At 67.0% G+C, this 17646-nt stretch overlaps 2 protein-coding genes across 3 annotated transcripts in view; both read right to left on the reverse strand.

The window, feature by feature from the left end:
- Positions 1-10177, reverse strand: part of RGL2 (ral guanine nucleotide dissociation stimulator like 2) — a 31075-nt gene extending 20898 nt beyond the window's left edge. The window contains exons 1-2 of the mRNA XM_078848404.1: positions 9938-10177; positions 9447-9650 (exon numbers count right to left, since the gene is read on the reverse strand). Of these exons, the coding sequence (XP_078704530.1) occupies positions 9447-9554 (108 nt within the window). The 5' untranslated portion in view covers positions 9555-9650; positions 9938-10177. The remainder of the gene's footprint in view (positions 1-9446; positions 9651-9937) is intronic.
- Positions 10178-11565: 1388 nt separating this feature from the next.
- Positions 11566-16978, reverse strand: TAPBP (TAP binding protein). Of its 2 annotated transcripts, XM_078848770.1 has the most exons (8): positions 16836-16973; positions 15585-15791; positions 14886-15161; positions 13884-14228; positions 13053-13388; positions 12749-12838; positions 12088-12119; positions 11566-11971 (listed from the first exon to the last, which is right to left on the reverse strand). In XM_078848770.1, the coding sequence occupies exons 1-8, from the start codon at positions 16879-16881 to the stop codon at positions 11960-11962; spliced, it is 1344 nt and encodes a 447-aa protein (XP_078704896.1). In that variant the 5' UTR covers positions 16882-16973; the 3' UTR covers positions 11566-11959. The 2 variants fall into 2 exon arrangements, with proteins under 2 accessions (XP_078704896.1, XP_078704897.1); XM_078848771.1 differs by lacking the exon at positions 12749-12838 and having other exon boundaries at positions 16836-16978.
- Between the last annotated feature and the right edge of the window lie 668 nt (positions 16979-17646).

Here is a 17646-nt window from a genome sequence, read left to right on the forward strand (position 1 = left end):
ACTCCACAATCCCACACGGGCGTGACCCCGCCACACCCCCCGCACAACACACGACTCCACAATCCCACACGGGCGTGACCCCGCCACACCCCCCCCCCGGACAACACACGGCTCCACAATCCCACACGGGCGTGACCCCACCACACACACCCCCCGGACAACACACGGCTCCACAATCCCACACGGGCGTGACCCCGCCACACACACCCCCCGGACAACACACGGCTCCACAATCCCACACGGGCGTGACCCCGCCACACACACCCCCCGGACAACACACGGCTCCACAATCCCACACGGGCGTGACCCCGCCACACCCACCAGACAACACACGGCTCCACAATCCCACACGGGCGTGACCCCGCCACACCCCCCCCCCGGACAACACACGGCTCCACAATCCCACACAGGCGTGACCCCGCCACACCCACCAGACAACACACGGCTCCACAATCCCACACGGGCGTGACCCCGCCACACCCCCCGCACAACACACGACTCCACAATCCCACACGGGCGTGACCCCGCCACACACCCCCCCCGACAACACACGGCTCCACAATCCCACACGGGCGTGACCCCGCCACACCCACCAGACACCACACGACTCCACAATCCCACACGGGCGTGACCCCGCCACACCCCCCGCACAACACACGGCTCCACAATCCCACACGGGCGTGACCCCGCCACACCCACCAGACAACACACGGCTCCACAATCCCACACGGGCGTGACCCCGCCACACCCCCCGGACAACACACGGCTCCACAATCCCACACGGGCGTGACCCCGCCACACCCCCCGCACAACACACGGCTCCACAATTCCACACGGGCGTGACCCCGCCACACCCCCCGCACAACACACGGCGCCACAATCCCACACGGGCGTGACCCCGCCACACACACCCCCCGGACAACACACGGCTCCACAATCCCACACGGGCGTGACCCCGCCACACCCCCCGCACAACACACGGCTCCACAATCCCACACGGGCGTGACCCCGCCACACCCACCAGACAACACACAGCTCCACAATCCCACACGGGCGTGACCCTGCCACACCCACCAGACAACACACGGCTCCACAATCCCACACGGGCGTGACCCCGCCACACACACCCACCAGACAACACACGGCTCCACAATCCCACACGGGCGTGACCCCGCCACACACACCCCCCGGACAACACACGGCTCCACAATCCCACACGGGCGTGACCCCGCCACACCCCCCGGACTACACACGGCTCCACAATCCCACACGGGCGTGACCCCGCCACACCCCCCGGACAACACACGGCTCCACAATCCCACACGGGCGTGACCCCGCCACACCCCCCGGACTACACACGGCTCCACAATCCCACACGGGCGTGACCCCGCCACACCCCCCGGACAACACACGGCTCCACAATCCCACACGGGCGTGACCCCACCACACACACCCCCCGGACAACACACGGCTCCACAATCCCACACGGGCGTGACCCCGCCACACCCACCGGACAACACACGGCTCCACAATCCCACACGGGTGTGACCCCGCCACACCCACCAGACAACACACGGCTCCACAATCCCACACGGGCGTGACCCCGCCACACCCCCCGGACAACACACGGCTCCACAATCCCACACGGGCGTGACCCCACCACACACACCCCCCGGACAACACACGGCTCCACAATCCCACACGGGCGTGACCCCACCACACACACCCCCCGGACAACACACGGCTCCACAATCCCACACGGGCGTGACCCCACCACACACACCCCCCGGACAACACACGGCTCCACAATCCCACACGGGCGTGACCCCACCACACACACCCCCCGGACAACACACGGCTCCACAATCCCACACGGGCGTGACCCCGCCACACCCCCCGGACAACACACGGCTCCACAATCCCACACGGGCGTGACCCCGCCACACCCCCCGGACAACACACGGCTCCACAATCCCACACGGGCGTGACCCCGCCACACACACCCCCCGGACAACACACGGCTCCACAATCCGACACGGGCGTGACCCCGCCACACACCCCCCCCGCACAACACACGGCTCCACAATCCCACACGGGCGTGACCCCGCCACACACACACCCCGGACAACACACGGCTCCACAATCCCACACGGGCGTGACCCCGCCACACACCCCCCCCGGACAACACACGGCTCCACAATCCCACACGGGCGTGACCCCGCCACACCCACCGGACAACACACGGCTCCACAATCCCACACGGGCGTGACCCCGCCACACCCCCCCGACAACACACAGCTCCACAATCCCACACGGGCGTGACCCCGCCACACCCCCCCGACAACACACAGCTCCACAATCCCACACGGGCGTGACCCCGCCACACCCACCAGACAACACACGGCTCCACAATCCCACACGGGCGTGACCCCGCCACACCCCCCGGACAACACACGGCTCCACAATCCCACACGGGCGTGACCCCGCCACACCCCCCGGACAACACACGGCTCCACAATCCCACACGGGCGTGACCCCGCCACACCCCACGGACAACACACAGCTCCACAATCCCACACGGGCGTGACCCCGCCACACCCCCCGGACAACACACAGCTCCACAATCCCACACAGGCGTGACCCCGCCACACCCACCAGACAACACACGGCTCCACAATCCCACACGGGCGTGACCCCACCACACACCCCCCGGACAACACACGGCTCCACAATCCCACACGGGCATGACCCCGCCACACCCCCCGGACAACACACGGCTCCACAATCCCACACAGGCGTGACCCCGCCACACCCACCAGACAACACACGGCTCCACAATCCCACACGGGCGTGACCCCGCCACACACACCCCCCGGACAACACACAGCTCCACAATCCCACACGGGCGTGACCCCGCCACACACACCCCCTGGACAACACACGGCTCCACAATCCCACACGGGCGTGACCCCGCCACACCCCCCCCCGGACAACACACGGCTCCACAATCCCACACGGGCGTGACCCCGCCACACCCCCCGCACAACACACGGCTCCACAATCCCACACGGGCGTGACCCCGCCACACCCACCAGACAACACACAGCTCCACAATCCCACACGGGCGTGACCCTGCCACACCCCCCGCACAACACACGGCTCCACAATCCCACACGGGCGTGACCCCGCCACACCCCCCGCACAACACACGGCTCCACAATCCCACACGGGCGTGACCCCGCCACACCCACCAGACAACACACGGCTCCACAATCCCACACGGGCGTGACCCCGCCACACACCCCCCCCGGACAACACACGGCTCCACAATCCCACACGGGCGTGACCCCGCCACACACCCCCCCCGGACAACACACGGCTCCACAATCCCACACGGGCGTGACCCCGCCACACACCCCCCCCGGACAACACACGGCTCCACAATCCCACACGGGCGTGACCCCGCCACACCCACCGGACAACACACGGCTCCACAATCCCACACGGGTGTGACCCCGCCACACCCACCAGACAACACACGGCTCCACAATCCCACACGGGCGTGACCCCGCCACACCCCCCGGACAACACACGGCTCCACAATCCCACACGGGCGTGACCCCGCCACACACACCCCCCGGACAACACACGGCTCCACAATCCCACACGGGCGTGACCCCGCCACACCCCCCGGACAACACACGGCTCCACAATCCCACACGGGCGTGACCCCACCACACACACCCCCCGGACAACACACGGCTCCACAATCCCACACGGGCGTGACCCCACCACACACACCCCCCGGACAACACACGGCTCCACAATCCCACACGGGCGTGACCCCGCCACACACACCCCCCGGACAACACACGGCTCCACAATCCCACACGGGCGTGACCCCGCCACACCCCCCGGACAACACACGGCTCCACAATCCCACACGGGCGTGACCCCGCCACACCCCCCGGACAACACACGGCTCCACAATCCCACACGGGCGTGACCCCGCCACACACACACCCCGGACAACACACGGCTCCACAATCCCACACGGGCGTGACCCCGCCACACACACCCCCCGCACAACACACGGCTCCACAATCCCACACGGGCGTGACCCCGCCACACACACCCCCCGGACAACACACGGCTCCACAATCCCACACGGGCGTGACCCCGCCACACACACCCCCCGGACAACACACGGCTCCACAATCCCACACGGGCGTGACCCCGCCACACACACCCCCCGGACAACACACGGCTCCACAATCCCACACGGGCGTGACCCCGCCACACCCCCCGGACAACACACGGCTCCACAATCCCACACGGGCGTGACCCCGCCACACCCCCCGGACTACACACGGCTCCACAATCCCACACGGGCGTGACCCCGCCACACACCCCCGACAACACACGGCTCCACAATCCCACACGGGCGTGACCCCGCCACACCCCCCGGACAACACACGGCTCCACAATCCCACACGGGCGTGACCCCGCCACACCCCCCGGACAACACACGGCTCCACAATCCCACACGGGCGTGACCCCACCACACACACCCCCCGGACAACACACGGCTCCACAATCCCACACGGGCGTGACCCCACCACACACACCCCCCGGACAACACACGGCTCCACAATCCCACACGGGCGTGACCCCACCACACACACCCCCCGGACAACACACGGCTCCACAATCCCACACGGGCGTGACCCCACCACACACACCCCCCGGACAACACACGGCTCCACAATCCCACACGGGCGTGACCCCGCCACACACACCCCCCGGACAACACACGGCTCCACAATCCCACACGGGCGTGACCCCGCCACACACACCCCCCGGACAACACACGGCTCCACAATCCCACACGGGCGTGACCCCGCCACACACACCCCCCGGACAACACACGGCTCCACAATCCCACACGGGCGTGACCCCGCCACACCCCCCCGACAACACACAGCTCCACAATCCCACACGGGCGTGACCCCGCCACACCCACCAGACAACACACGGCTCCACAATCCCACACGGGCGTGACCCCGCCACACCCCCCGGACAACACACGGCTCCACAATCCCACACGGGCGTGACCCCGCCACACCCCCCGGACAACACACGGCTCCACAATCCCACACGGGCGTGACCCCGCCACACCCCACGGACAACACACAGCTCCACAATCCCACACGGGCGTGACCCCGCCACACCCCCCGGACAACACACAGCTCCACAATCCCACACAGGCGTGACCCCGCCACACCCACCAGACAACACACGGCTCCACAATCCCACACGGGCGTGACCCCACCACACACCCCCCGGACAACACACGGCTCCACAATCCCACACGGGCATGACCCCGCCACACCCCCCGGACAACACACGGCTCCACAATCCCACACAGGCGTGACCCCGCCACACACACCCCCCGGACAACACACAGCTCCACAATCCCACACGGGCGTGACCCCGCCACACACACCCCCCGGACAACACACAGCTCCACAATCCCACACGGGCGTGACCCCGCCACACACACCCCCTGGACAACACACGGCTCCACAATCCCACACGGGCGTGACCCCGCCACACCCCCCGCACAACACACGGCTCCACAATCCCACACGGGCGTGACCCCGCCACACCCACCAGACAACACACAGCTCCACAATCCCACACGGGCGTGACCCTGCCACACCCCCCGCACAACACACGGCTCCACAATCCCACACGGGCGTGACCCCGCCACACCCCCCGCACAACACACGGCTCCACAATCCCACACGGGCGTGACCCCGCCACACCCACCAGACAACACACGGCTCCACAATCCCACACGGGCGTGACCCCGCCACACACCCCCCCCGGACAACACACGGCTCCACAATCCCACACGGGCGTGACCCCGCCACACCCCCCCCCCGGACAACACACGGCTCCACAATCCCACACGGGCGTGACCCCGCCACACACACCCCCCGGACAACACACGGCTCCACAATCCCACACGGGCGTGACCCCGCCACACCCACCGGACAACACACGGCTCCACAATCCCACACGGGTGTGACCCCGCCACACCCACCAGACAACACACGGCTCCACAATCCCACACGGGCGTGACCCCGCCACACCCCCCGGACAACACACGGCTCCACAATCCCACACGGGCGTGACCCCACCACACCCCCCCCCCGGACAACACACGGCTCCACAATCCCACACGGGCGTGACCCCGCCACACCCCCCGGACAACACACGGCTCCACAATCCCACACGGGCGTGACCCCACCACACACACCCCCCGGACAACACACGGCTCCACAATCCCACACGGGCGTGACCCCACCACACACACCCCCGGACAACACACGGCTCCACAATCCCACACGGGCGTGACCCCACCACACACACCCCCCGGACAACACACGGCTCCACAATCCCACACGGGCGTGACCCCGCCACACACACCCCCCGGACAACACACGGCTCCACAATCCCACACGGGCGTGACCCCGCCACACCCCCCGGACAACACACGGCTCCACAATCCCACACGGGCGTGACCCCGCCACACCCCCCGGACAACACACGGCTCCACAATCCCACACGGGCGTGACCCCGCCACACACACACCCCGGACAACACACGGCTCCACAATCCCACACGGGCGTGACCCCGCCACACACACCCCCCGCACAACACACGGCTCCACAATCCCACACGGGCGTGACCCCGCCACACACACCCCCCGGACAACACACGGCTCCACAATCCCACACGGGCGTGACCCCGCCACACACACCCCCCGGACAACACACGGCTCCACAATCCCACACGGGCGTGACCCCGCCACACACACCCCCCGGACAACACACGGCTCCACAATCCCACACGGGCGTGACCCCGCCACACCCCCCGGACAACACACGGCTCCACAATCCCACACGGGCGTGACCCCGCCACACCCCCCGGACTACACACGGCTCCACAATCCCACACGGGCGTGACCCCGCCACACACCCCCGACAACACACGGCTCCACAATCCCACACGGGCGTGACCCCGCCACACCCCCCGGACAACACACGGCTCCACAATCCCACACGGGCGTGACCCCGCCACACCCCCCGGACAACACACGGCTCCACAATCCCACACGGGCGTGACCCCACCACACACACCCCCCGGACAACACACGGCTCCACAATCCCACACGGGCGTGACCCCACCACACACACCCCCCGGACAACACACGGCTCCACAATCCCACACGGGCGTGACCCCACCACACACACCCCCCGGACAACACACGGCTCCACAATCCCACACGGGCGTGACCCCACCACACACACCCCCCGGACAACACACGGCTCCACAATCCCACACGGGCGTGACCCCGCCACACACACCCCCCGGACAACACACGGCTCCACAATCCCACACGGGCGTGACCCCGCCACACACACCCCCCGGACAACACACGGCTCCACAATCCCACACGGGCGTGACCCCGCCACACACACCCCCCGGACAACACACGGCTCCACAATCCCACACGGGCGTGACCCCGCCACACACACCCCCCGGACAACACACGGCTCCACAATCCCACACGGGCGTGACCCCGCCACACACACCCCCCGGACAACACACGGCTCCACAATCCCACACGGGCGTGACCCCGCCACACACACCCCCCGGACAACACACGGCTCCACAATCCCACACGGGCGTGACCCCGCCACACACACCCCCCGGACAACACACGGCTCCACAATCCCACACGGGCGTGACCCCGCCACACACACCCCCCGGACAACACACGGCTCCACAATCCCACACGGGCGTGACCCCGCCACACACACCCCCCGGACAACACACGGCTCCACAATCCCACACGGGCGTGACCCCGCCACACCCACCAGACAACACACGGCTCCACAATCCCACACGGGCGTGACCCCGCCACACCCCCCGGACAACACACGGCTCCACAATCCCACACGGGCGTGACCCCGCCACACCCCCCGGACAACACACGGCTCCACAATCCCACACGGGCGTGACCCCGCCACACCCCACGGACAACACACAGCTCCACAATCCCACACGGGTGTGACCCCGCCACACCCCCCGGACAACACACAGCTCCACAATCCCACACGGGCGTGACCCCGCCACACCCACCAGACAACACACGGCTCCACAATCCCACACGGGCGTGACCCCGCCACACACACCCCCCGGACAACACACGGCTCCACAATCCCACACGGGCGTGACCCCGCCACACACACCCCCCGGACAACACACAGCTCCACAATCCCACACGGGCGTGACCCCGCCACACCCCCCGGACAACACACGGCTCCACAATCCCACACGGGCGTGACCCCGCCACACACACCCCCTGGACAACACACGGCTCCACAATCCCACACGGGCGTGACCCCGCCACACACCCCCCCCGACAACACACGGCTCCACAATCCCACACGGGCGTGACCACACACCCACAGCCCCCCCGCCCCGTGTACCACATGTGCCCACAATGGTGTGAGCCGGCAACACCCGCCCTTCACACCTGTGTGACCCAAGACCACGCAGAACCTCCCCCTCAACCACACACAAGGGCCTGACCCCACATCCCCTCTGACCCCTCATCACGCCCCACAACACAACCCCACGGGGCAGCCACCCCTGCCCCCCTCAGCACACACCTCCCTGTGACCCTCCGGTGCCCCCCAGCCTGCCCCCTGCTCCCCCCACCCCGACCCCTCCCCATCCCTCCTCACCTGGGGCTCAGGGGGCCAGCTCCGGTACCCGCTCAGAGTGACCCCCTGCTCCCGCCCCACATCACCTGCTCCCCCCACCCCGACCCCTCCCCATCCCTCCTCACCTGGGGCTCAGGGGGCCAGCTCCGGTACCCGCTCAGAGTGACCCCCTGCTCCCGCCCCACATCACCTGCTCCCCCCACCCCGACCCCTCCCCATCCCTCCTCACCTGGGGCTCAGGGGGCCAGCTCCGGTACCCGCTCAGAGTGACCCCCTGCTCCCGCCCCACATCACCTGCTCCCCCCACCCCGACCCCTCCCCATCCCTCCTCACCTGGGGCTCAGGGGGCCAGCTCCGGTACCCGCTCAGAGTGACCCCCTGCTCCCGCCCCACATCACCTGCTCCCCCCACCCCGACCCCTCCCCATCCCTCCTCACCTGGGGCTCAGGGGGCCAGCTCCGGTACCCGCTCAGAGTGACCCCCTGCTCCCGCCCCACATCACCTGCTCCCCCCACCCCGACCCCTCCCCATCCCTCCTCACCTGGGGCTCAGGGGGCCAGCTCCGGTACCCGCTCAGAGTGACCCCCTGCTCCCGCCCCACATCACCTGCTCCCCCCACCCCGACCCCTCCCCATCCCTCCTCACCTGGGGCTCAGGGGGCCAGCTCCGGTACCCGCTCAGAGTGACCCCCTGCTCCTCCCGCAGCTCCAGCCGGGCCCCCTCCAGCAGATGGCGCAGCGAGCGGGGCAGCATGGGGGGCCGTGGGTGGAGGGGACGTCTCAGCCCCACGGAGGAGTCATGGGCTGCCCCCTACTGCCGGGGGAGGGGGGTGTCAGGCGAGGTCCAGGACTGAGAAAGAGGGGGGCGGGAACGGACGGACAGGGGAGGGAAGTTAGAACTTCTCCAGAAGCAGGAAATATTTGGGGGAACTTTGTCCCCTTCCCTCCCGCTCCCCACTTCCTCCCACTTCACCCCCCAACAGACCCACTGCACCCCTCCCTACACCCCCGTATTCCACACTGCACCCCCCCCGCCCAGCACCCCCATATTCCCCACGTCACCCCTCCCTAGCACCCCCTGGCACCTCTTCCCATACCCTCCATTGCACCCCCCCCGCTCTCCCAGTCCACGCCCACCTGGGTGCCAGGCTGCGGCTGGGAAGGTCCCTTCTCCCCTCGGGCACCCGGCTCCCCGCTGCGCCCCGGGGCCAGGCTGGGCGGGGCTGGGCGGAAGCCCCGGAGCCGGCTTGGGAACGGAGCCCGGAGCTGGGTAGGAGGGGCAGGACGGGGTGGAGTCCGGGGCCGGAGAGAGAGAAATCCGGAGCTGGAGCCGGACAGACGGAACGGAGCTGGACCGAGCCTAGGAACAGAGCCCGGGGCCAGAGAGACAGAAAGCCCGGAGCTGGAGCGAGTGGAGAGGCATAAAGCCCGGAGCTTGTATCAGCCTGGACGGGCTCCAGGGAACCGTAAAGCCGGGAGCAGAGCCGGCAGGACTCAAGGGGGAGGATCGGAGCCAGAACTGCACAGCCCGGAGCAAAGCCTACTGGGGAGATTTAAATCCTGGAGTGGAGTACACCTGGAAAGGAAGTGACATGAAACTCAGAGCGGAGTCAGGGAGCAGAGACCTGCAAAGCCCAGAGAGGAGCCAGAGGACTGGGGAGAGTTAAAGCGCAGACCAGATCTGCCTGGGAACAGAGCCAAGGCCAGAGAGACCCAGAACCTGGGGCGGACGCGCTATGGGCTCTGTCCCCTGGATGCATGTTTCCCAAATCTCCATTTAGTGTGTTTTCCACTCCCCTGGGATCCAGCTCCGCGTTGCCAGTTCTCCAGTCCTTATAGTCCCCTCATGATCCAGCTTCATATTTCGTCCCATGATCCGGCTCCATGTTTCCCAGTGGCTCCAGTCTGTATATATTCTTCCCTTCCCCATGGGATCCAGACCCATGTTTCCCAGCTCTCTGGTTTGTATAGTCTTCCCCCTCCCCTCCCGCCAGAATCCAGCTCCATGTTTCCCAGCGCTCCAGTCTGTATATATACACTCCACCCCACCCCGTGTTTGTATATTCTCCCCCTCCCCATGGGATCTGGATCCATGTTTCCCAGGTCTCCAGTCTCTACATTCCTCCCCTGCATCCAGTTCCGGGTTTCCCATCTCTCCAGTCCATATATTCCCCCCTCCACTGGGGTCTGGAACCTCTGGTCCCTACATTCTCCCCCCTCCCCAGGGGGAGGAAGCTGAACAATGGGGACAGCTTTCCTGTCTCCCTCCGGCCAGGAAGTCACACCTCCCACATACCCCCACTGCACCCTTCCAGTGCCAGCCCACTGGGTATGAACCCAGCGTGAGCAATGCTCAGAGAGTGAGGAGAGCTGGGAAGTAAAGAGCAGGACATAAAGGACCCCATAACGTAGGGGGAGTAGGAGCAACGAAGGGGAGCAAGGATGGAGGGAAAAGCTTCGTCTCCCTGAGCCTATGGAACTCTCTGCTACTGGACACGAATCCTTGGGACTGCGTGCCCTGGGTCTTAGGGAGTGGAGACTCTCTGAACCCAACTGGCCCTGGCTATGAGGGTCTCCGGGATGGGGGAGCTGGAGGCGGGGTGAGGGGATGGGGAGGTCTCCTGCTGAGGCAGAAGGAGATGGCAGCACTAGGGGGGGGCAGTTTGGGCAGGGCATGTGGGGCTGGGTGGGGAGAGCAGGCTTCTTCTTGCGGGGGTCGGGGCTCTGGGAAGGAGTGTTGAGAGATGACTACGCCCATGCTGGAGTTACGGGGGTCACAGCAAAACATTTTTATTTCTGGGGCTGAAGCCCCCGTACAGCAGTGCAGACCAACAGCCCCCCAACCTTAAATGGAACAGGCCACTTGCCCAGCCCCCCAGGGTGAGGCAGGCAGTAGGGGGAGCAGGCGGAGGGACCCCGGCAGCAGGGGAGGTGGGTGCTGTGGGGAGAGAAGGCCAAGAGGGGATGGGGAAGCAGTGGAGGAGGATCGAGGCATGATCCTGGCTCGTAACACGGCAGGTGCAGGGAAGGGGGACTGGAGAGGATGTTAACCCTTTATTGTCCATTAAGCCCCCAACTCTGGTTCCTGTCCTGAGGTTCACAATCTTATTTTGGGGGTCACACATCAGCGCCCAAAATCTCAGCTTCTTTGGGCACGTCTCACTCTGATTTCTGCGGGGAGAAGAGAGTCAGGTAAGAATCACACCAGGTACTCCAGCCCCAGCCTCCCCCAGCAGGGGCGCTGTGGGGAGCAGGGCAGGCGCACTGGTGGGGCGGGGGGTATTTACCTTGCTTTTCTCTTCAGCTCCGGATGGACAGACTGAAAAAGGAACAAGAGAGGAGTGAGACCCTGGCTCCCCTGAACAGGAGGTGGGGGAGAGTGGCTGGCTGGGGGTAGGGGTGGGATATAGCCTTGTCCATGAGGATACAGGGTGAGATCGGGGGGCGCAAGGAGGCAGAGGGGGTTTGAGGGGAGCAGGGGCAGCAGAGGTCTGGGGGTACATATTGTTCCCCAGAAGATGCGGGGGAGGGGAACGGGGGTGGTCTGGGAGGCAGTGGGCCGGTTGGAGGGTACCTGTGGGCTCAGGGGTGTATAGGGTGGCAGTATGGGGGGGTGTTGCAGAGGAGGCTGGATGGTTGGGGGTGCAATGGAGGGTGGTATGGGGGGATGGGGACTGGGGGGCATATGGGGACAGTGGGAGGGTTGGGGGCTGTATGGGAGGCAATGGGGTGAATGGGGGCAGGGCAGCACCTACCCTTGTCCTGGAGGAGGCAGGAGGGTTGGGGTGTATGGGAGGAATGGGGGATCGGGGTGTATGGGGGGAGGCAGTGACATGAGGGGCAGTGGGGGGAGGGGAAGTGACACGGGGAGGCACACATCCTTGTCCCAGTAGAGGCAGTGGGGATGGCGGTGTATGGGGGAGGGGGTGACATGGGGGGGGCACACACCCTTGTTTCCGAGGAGGCGGAAGAGCCCATAGAGCAGGAACGCAGCCAGGAACATCCCAATGGCATCCTCCAGGGAGGGGCCTGTGGCACCTGGGGCAGAGGGGGGATGAGACCAAGAGACACTCCCCATTTCCCCCCTCCCCGGATCCTCCCCCATTGCACCCCTCCCCCTCCTGCCCAACCCTCCTGCATTACCCACTCCCCTGTCTCCCCTCCGCCCCCCACTCCATCCCCGCTCCCCTGAGCCCCCCATCCCTGCACTTCTCTCCCATTGCCCCCTGCCCTGTCCCCGCGCTGTCCCCACCTGCCACCCGGAGCCGGACGCTCCTCCGGGCAGGGGTGGCCAGGGCGGCGTGGGTCACGTGGCAGCTGTAGGTGGCTCCGTGGTCGCGGGGCTGGACGGGTGCCAGGCGGGCGAAGCTGCTCAGGCTGTAGGTGCCGTCGGGGCCATGCCGGTGCCCTGACTCCCAGGTCTCAGTCACGTACTCCAGCAGGTCGCCCCCCACCTCCCCGGGGCCCCGGCGCAGCCAGCTCACCGTCACATCCAATGGGTAATAGCCAGAGACCTCACAGGCCAGCTCAGCTGGTGCCCCAGGGGCCACCGATAGGGGGTCAGGGTGCAGCGTCACCATGGGGGGCTCTGAGGGGAGAGGGGGTTAGAGACTGGTCCCATATGGGCCTGTACAGCCCAGCCCGGCGTCCCTCCTCCTCTGGGAGGCACAGACAGAGGGCTGGGGTGCAGTGTCGCCTGGGGGGTGGGGGGAAGTGGGTTCAGAGGAAGAGATGAGTTTCGACCGAGTCTGGCCTCCCTCATCTCCTGGGGGGCACGGGGTACAGTGCCACCACCTGGGGCTCTGGGAGGAAGGAGGGATTAGAGACCAGTCCCATACAGCCCTGTACAGCCTAGGGGGTGCTTTGGCTCAATGTGGAGAACTCTGGGACTCCTCCAACTCAGGGGGTAAATATTGGGGTTCACAGCCTAGCCTGTGGGAGCATCAGTCCAGGGACCCCTCCCCAGAATCAGTCGTGCATCACTAGCCTGGGGTGGGGGGAAGATACCCGTGTGGTGCAAAGATCGTCTCATACCCACGTCCCCCCACGCTGGGAGCAGCTCGGGAGGCCCCCCCAGACTCACCGGAGATGCGCAGCTCCAGGGCCTGCTGAGCATGGAGGTGGGGCAGGTAGATGGTGCAGATGTAGGTTCCTTCGTGCCGCACCCCGACCTGGGACAGTCGCAGCGACACGTTGGTGTCTGCGCCCGCCCTCCCCTCCTCCAGGAACAGCTGCGCCCCCTCCTCGGCCACGTGGGCCCGGCCTGACACCCCATCGTAGGCCAGCACCACGCGCCCAGCACCCCGGTATTGGTACCGCCACTCCACCGAGAAGGGGCCAGGTGGTGCCGTGAAGCCACAGTCCAGCAGCACGTCCCGGCCCAGGCGGGAGTGCAGGTGCGGGGTGCGGGAGAACACGGACAACACCGCTGTGGGGCAGAGATGAGGGGGTTACTGCTGTGAGCACCATGGGAGCAGTGCCACAGGGGGCAGGGTTGTGAGCACCACATGGGTGGTGCCCCGGGGGGGGGGGCTGTGAGCACCATGGGAGCAGTGCCACAGGGGGGCAGGGTTGTGAGCACCACATGGGCGGTGCCCGAGGGGGAGGGCTGTGAGCACCATGGAAGCAGTGCAACAGGGGGACAGGGTTGTGAGCACCACATGGGCAGTGCCCCAGGGGGAGGGGGAGGGCTGTGAGCACCATGGAAGCAGTGCCACAGGGGGACAGGGTTGTGAGCACCACATGGGCGGTGCCCCAGGGGGAGGGGGAGGGCTGTGAGCACCATGGGAGCAGTGCCATGGGGAACGGTTAGGACTGTGAGCATGATGCCTCGGAGGTAGTGCTTTGAGCACCACAGAAGCACAAGGCAGGGCTGTGAGCACCATGAAGAACAGTGCCTTGGAGGAGGGCAGGGCTGTGAGCGCCACACGGACAGTGCCCTGGGGGAGTGGGTAGTGCTGTGAGCAACACAGCAGGATGTGGGGGCAAGGGAAGGAGCTTGGGGCCCTGAGGAAAGAGAGGGTCCCCACAGCAGGATTTTGGGGGGAGGCCGCTCCCACCCTACATTCCCAGTCGCCCTGGTTACCAGTTGCCATGATGACCGCTGGTTGCTGGGACGTTGCCGCCTCCTCACTCTTGAGGACAGCGCTGACCCCGTAGCCCCTGGCCGGGGCCTGGACGCTGCTGATGAACCAGGGACCCCCCAGGCCCAGGGGGCTGCGGTGCTCGGGGGTCAGGCCGGCTGCCCAGGGCACGTGGGCCTCCTGTGGTGTGTAGGCGTTGATCTCACAGGAAGGCAGCTCCCCCTCCTTGGAGCGCCCCCCCGCTGGGAGGGGGACGCGGTGCAGAGCCCCTGAAGGGTCTGGAGGGGAGAAAGAAATTGAGGGGAGAGACATGGACACCCCAATGCCCACCGCTGCTAGGAGGGGGATACAATGCAGGGTCCCCCGGAATCTGGGGGGAGAGAGGCAGTGGGGGGGCAGTTGTGAGGAACAGGAAGGCAAATGGGGGGAATGCCAGACATGGGAGTGGCAGGGCACTGGGGGGCAGGGCAAAGGAGTGGGGGGGTACTGGGGAGGATGGGGAAAAGAGGGGGCTGTAAGAAGCGGGTATGGGGGAGCAGAGGGGAGGAGCAGGGTGTGGTGGACAGGTGAGGTAACACTGGGGGGCAGATGGGATGTGGAGGTAGTCCTGTGGGTCAGGACCGGGCAGCAGGGTGGTAGTGGGAGCAGGCACTGGAAGATCAGGGTGTGGGAGCCCGATAGGGGGGAGGAAGGGGACATACCAGTGATGTCAAAAACCATGCCTGGCTCCAGGTCGGGAGGCAGCTCGGGCTCTGTCTCGGGGAGCCCCCCTCTCGCCCCCCGCAGCAGTAGCAGCGCCCGGCGCTGAGTCACGGAACTCGGCATCATCCCCATGCGCCCCCCAGCCTCCTCCACGAACCAGCAGCTCAGCCGGGGGGGCCCCGCCAGAGCCAGACACAGAGCGAACCCTAGCGGCAGGGGCCGGGGGTTAGTGTGGACACAAGGACCCCCCAAAGCTCCCTGGGACACCGGATTGCCCCCAGATTGCCCCCTCCCCCAGGGCAGGACCCTCAAGAGATGCCCCTCCCCAGGGTGACCCCTTATCCCCCCAGGGTCTGATTTCTCCCTTGCCCCCCCCAATAACCAGCAGGTGCCTCCATATCCCACCCAGCCCCGGAGCAGCCCCATCACCCCACACCCAGACAAACGGCCCCCTCCTCCCAAACACCCTGTGGGAGCAAAGCCCCCCGCAGTTCAGGGGCCCTCTCAGGGCCACGTGACATGTGGGGTAGGGGGGTTGAAGGCCAGGACTGGGAAAGAACTGTGTCCGCAGGGGTGCTCAGGTTGCCCTGGCAGGGGGGAGCCATGTCTGGGGGGGGTGTCAGGGTCCCGGGAAAGACAGACACAGCCTGGCCCCGCCCTGCCCCCACTGGCTGGAGCCCACCTCACACTGAGGGGTCCTGGGCGGGGGGGAGCCGTGTCTCAGGGGGGCCAGCCCCCCCCAGAGTGGGGGGAGGAGGGAGAGCCCCTCGCAGGACAGGCTCAGGTCGCCCTGGACGCGGGGGGGCCCGGCACTGCGTGTTGGGCGGGCAGGGTCCCAGAGCGGGAGTGGAGCTGTGTCTGGTGGAGGGGCAGTCTCAGGGTCCCTGGGTGGGGGGGAGCATGTCTCTGGGGGGGTCAGGGTCCCTGGGCAGGGGGGAGCTGTGTCTCAGGTCGAGGGTGTCGGGCTGCCCTGGCGCAGGGCGGGCTCTGTGTTTGGGGGGGGCAGGGTCCCAGAATGGGGGGTGGAGCCATGTCAGTGCGTGGGGGGGTCAGGGTCCCTGGGCAGGGGGGAGCCGTGTCCCGAGGGGGGGGCTGAGGGTCCTAGATGGCCCTAGGGGAAGCTGTGGCTGTGTTTCGGGGGAGCGTTAGGTTGCCCTGCGGGGCGGGCAGGTGTGTCCTGTGGACAGACGGACAGAGAGCTGGGGGGGGAGGGTCCGAGGACAGGTGGGGGGAGCCCCCCCCCGACTCACCAGGCAGGAGCAGGGCCAGGGCCCCCACGGGGACGAACGAAGTCATGTCGGCTGCGAGGCAGGATGGAAATACCCGAAAACCCCCCACCCCCCGCTTCCACTTTCACTTTCACTTTCGGGGAGCGGGCGGGACAGATAGACACAGCCCGGCCCTCTCTGCCCCGCCCCCTCCCTCCACTGCCCCCCAGCTCCCTCTGCCCCACCCCCAGCTCCTGCCCCCCACTTCCCTCTGCCCCCGCCCCCTCCCTCCACTGCACCCCGTCTCCTCCTGCCCCCTCCGCCCACTGCTCCCAGCTCCTCTCCAGCTCCCTCTGCCCTGCCCCCAGGTTCCCCTCCCTCTACCCTGTCTGGCCACTGCCCCCCATCTCCCTCTGCCTCCGGCCCCTCCCTCCACTACCCCCCAGCTCCCTCTGCCCTGTCCCCCCAGCGCTTCCTCCCCCCGCACTTCCCTCTGGCCCACCCCTCAGCTCCTCCTACCTCCCCAGCACGCTCTGCCCTGCCCCCCCATCTCCTCCTGCCTCTCCCCCCACTGCTCCCAGCTCCCTCTGCCCTGCCCCCATCTCCCTCTGCCCCCCCAGCTCCTCTCCATCTCCCTCCGCCCCGTTGCCAGGCTCCCCTCCCTCTGCCCTGTCTGGCCACTGCCCCCCATCTCCCTCTGCCCCATATGCCCCCCAGATCCCATCCATCTCCCTCTGGCCCGCTCCTCCCCTGCAGTCCCACCCCATCCTGATCTCCCCCAGGTCCTCCTTTCCCCCCACATCTGCCACCTCAACCAGAGCCTCCCCCCACCGCTCTCCCTGGCCAGCCCCTA

Source organism: Lepidochelys kempii, chromosome 14 (genome assembly GCF_965140285.1).
Source record: "Lepidochelys kempii isolate rLepKem1 chromosome 14, rLepKem1.hap1, whole genome shotgun sequence".
In the NCBI taxonomy this organism is placed as follows: domain Eukaryota; kingdom Metazoa; phylum Chordata; order Testudines; family Cheloniidae; genus Lepidochelys; species Lepidochelys kempii.

Bases quoted from the DNA above. Each gene is read 5' to 3' on its own strand.
- TAPBP (XM_078848770.1), bottom strand. From the start codon at position 16,881: ATGACTTCGTTCGTCCCCGTGGGGGCCCTGGCCCTGCTCCTGCCTG. The intron at 14,229-14,885 runs GTAACCAGGGCG...TCTGCCCCACAG, and splicing joins AGCGGTCATCATGGCAACTG to CGGTGTTGTCCGTGTTCTCC. The intron at 12,839-13,052 runs GTGGGGACAGCG...CCTCTGCCCCAG, and splicing joins CGTCCGGCTCCGGGTGGCAG to GTGCCACAGGCCCCTCCCTG.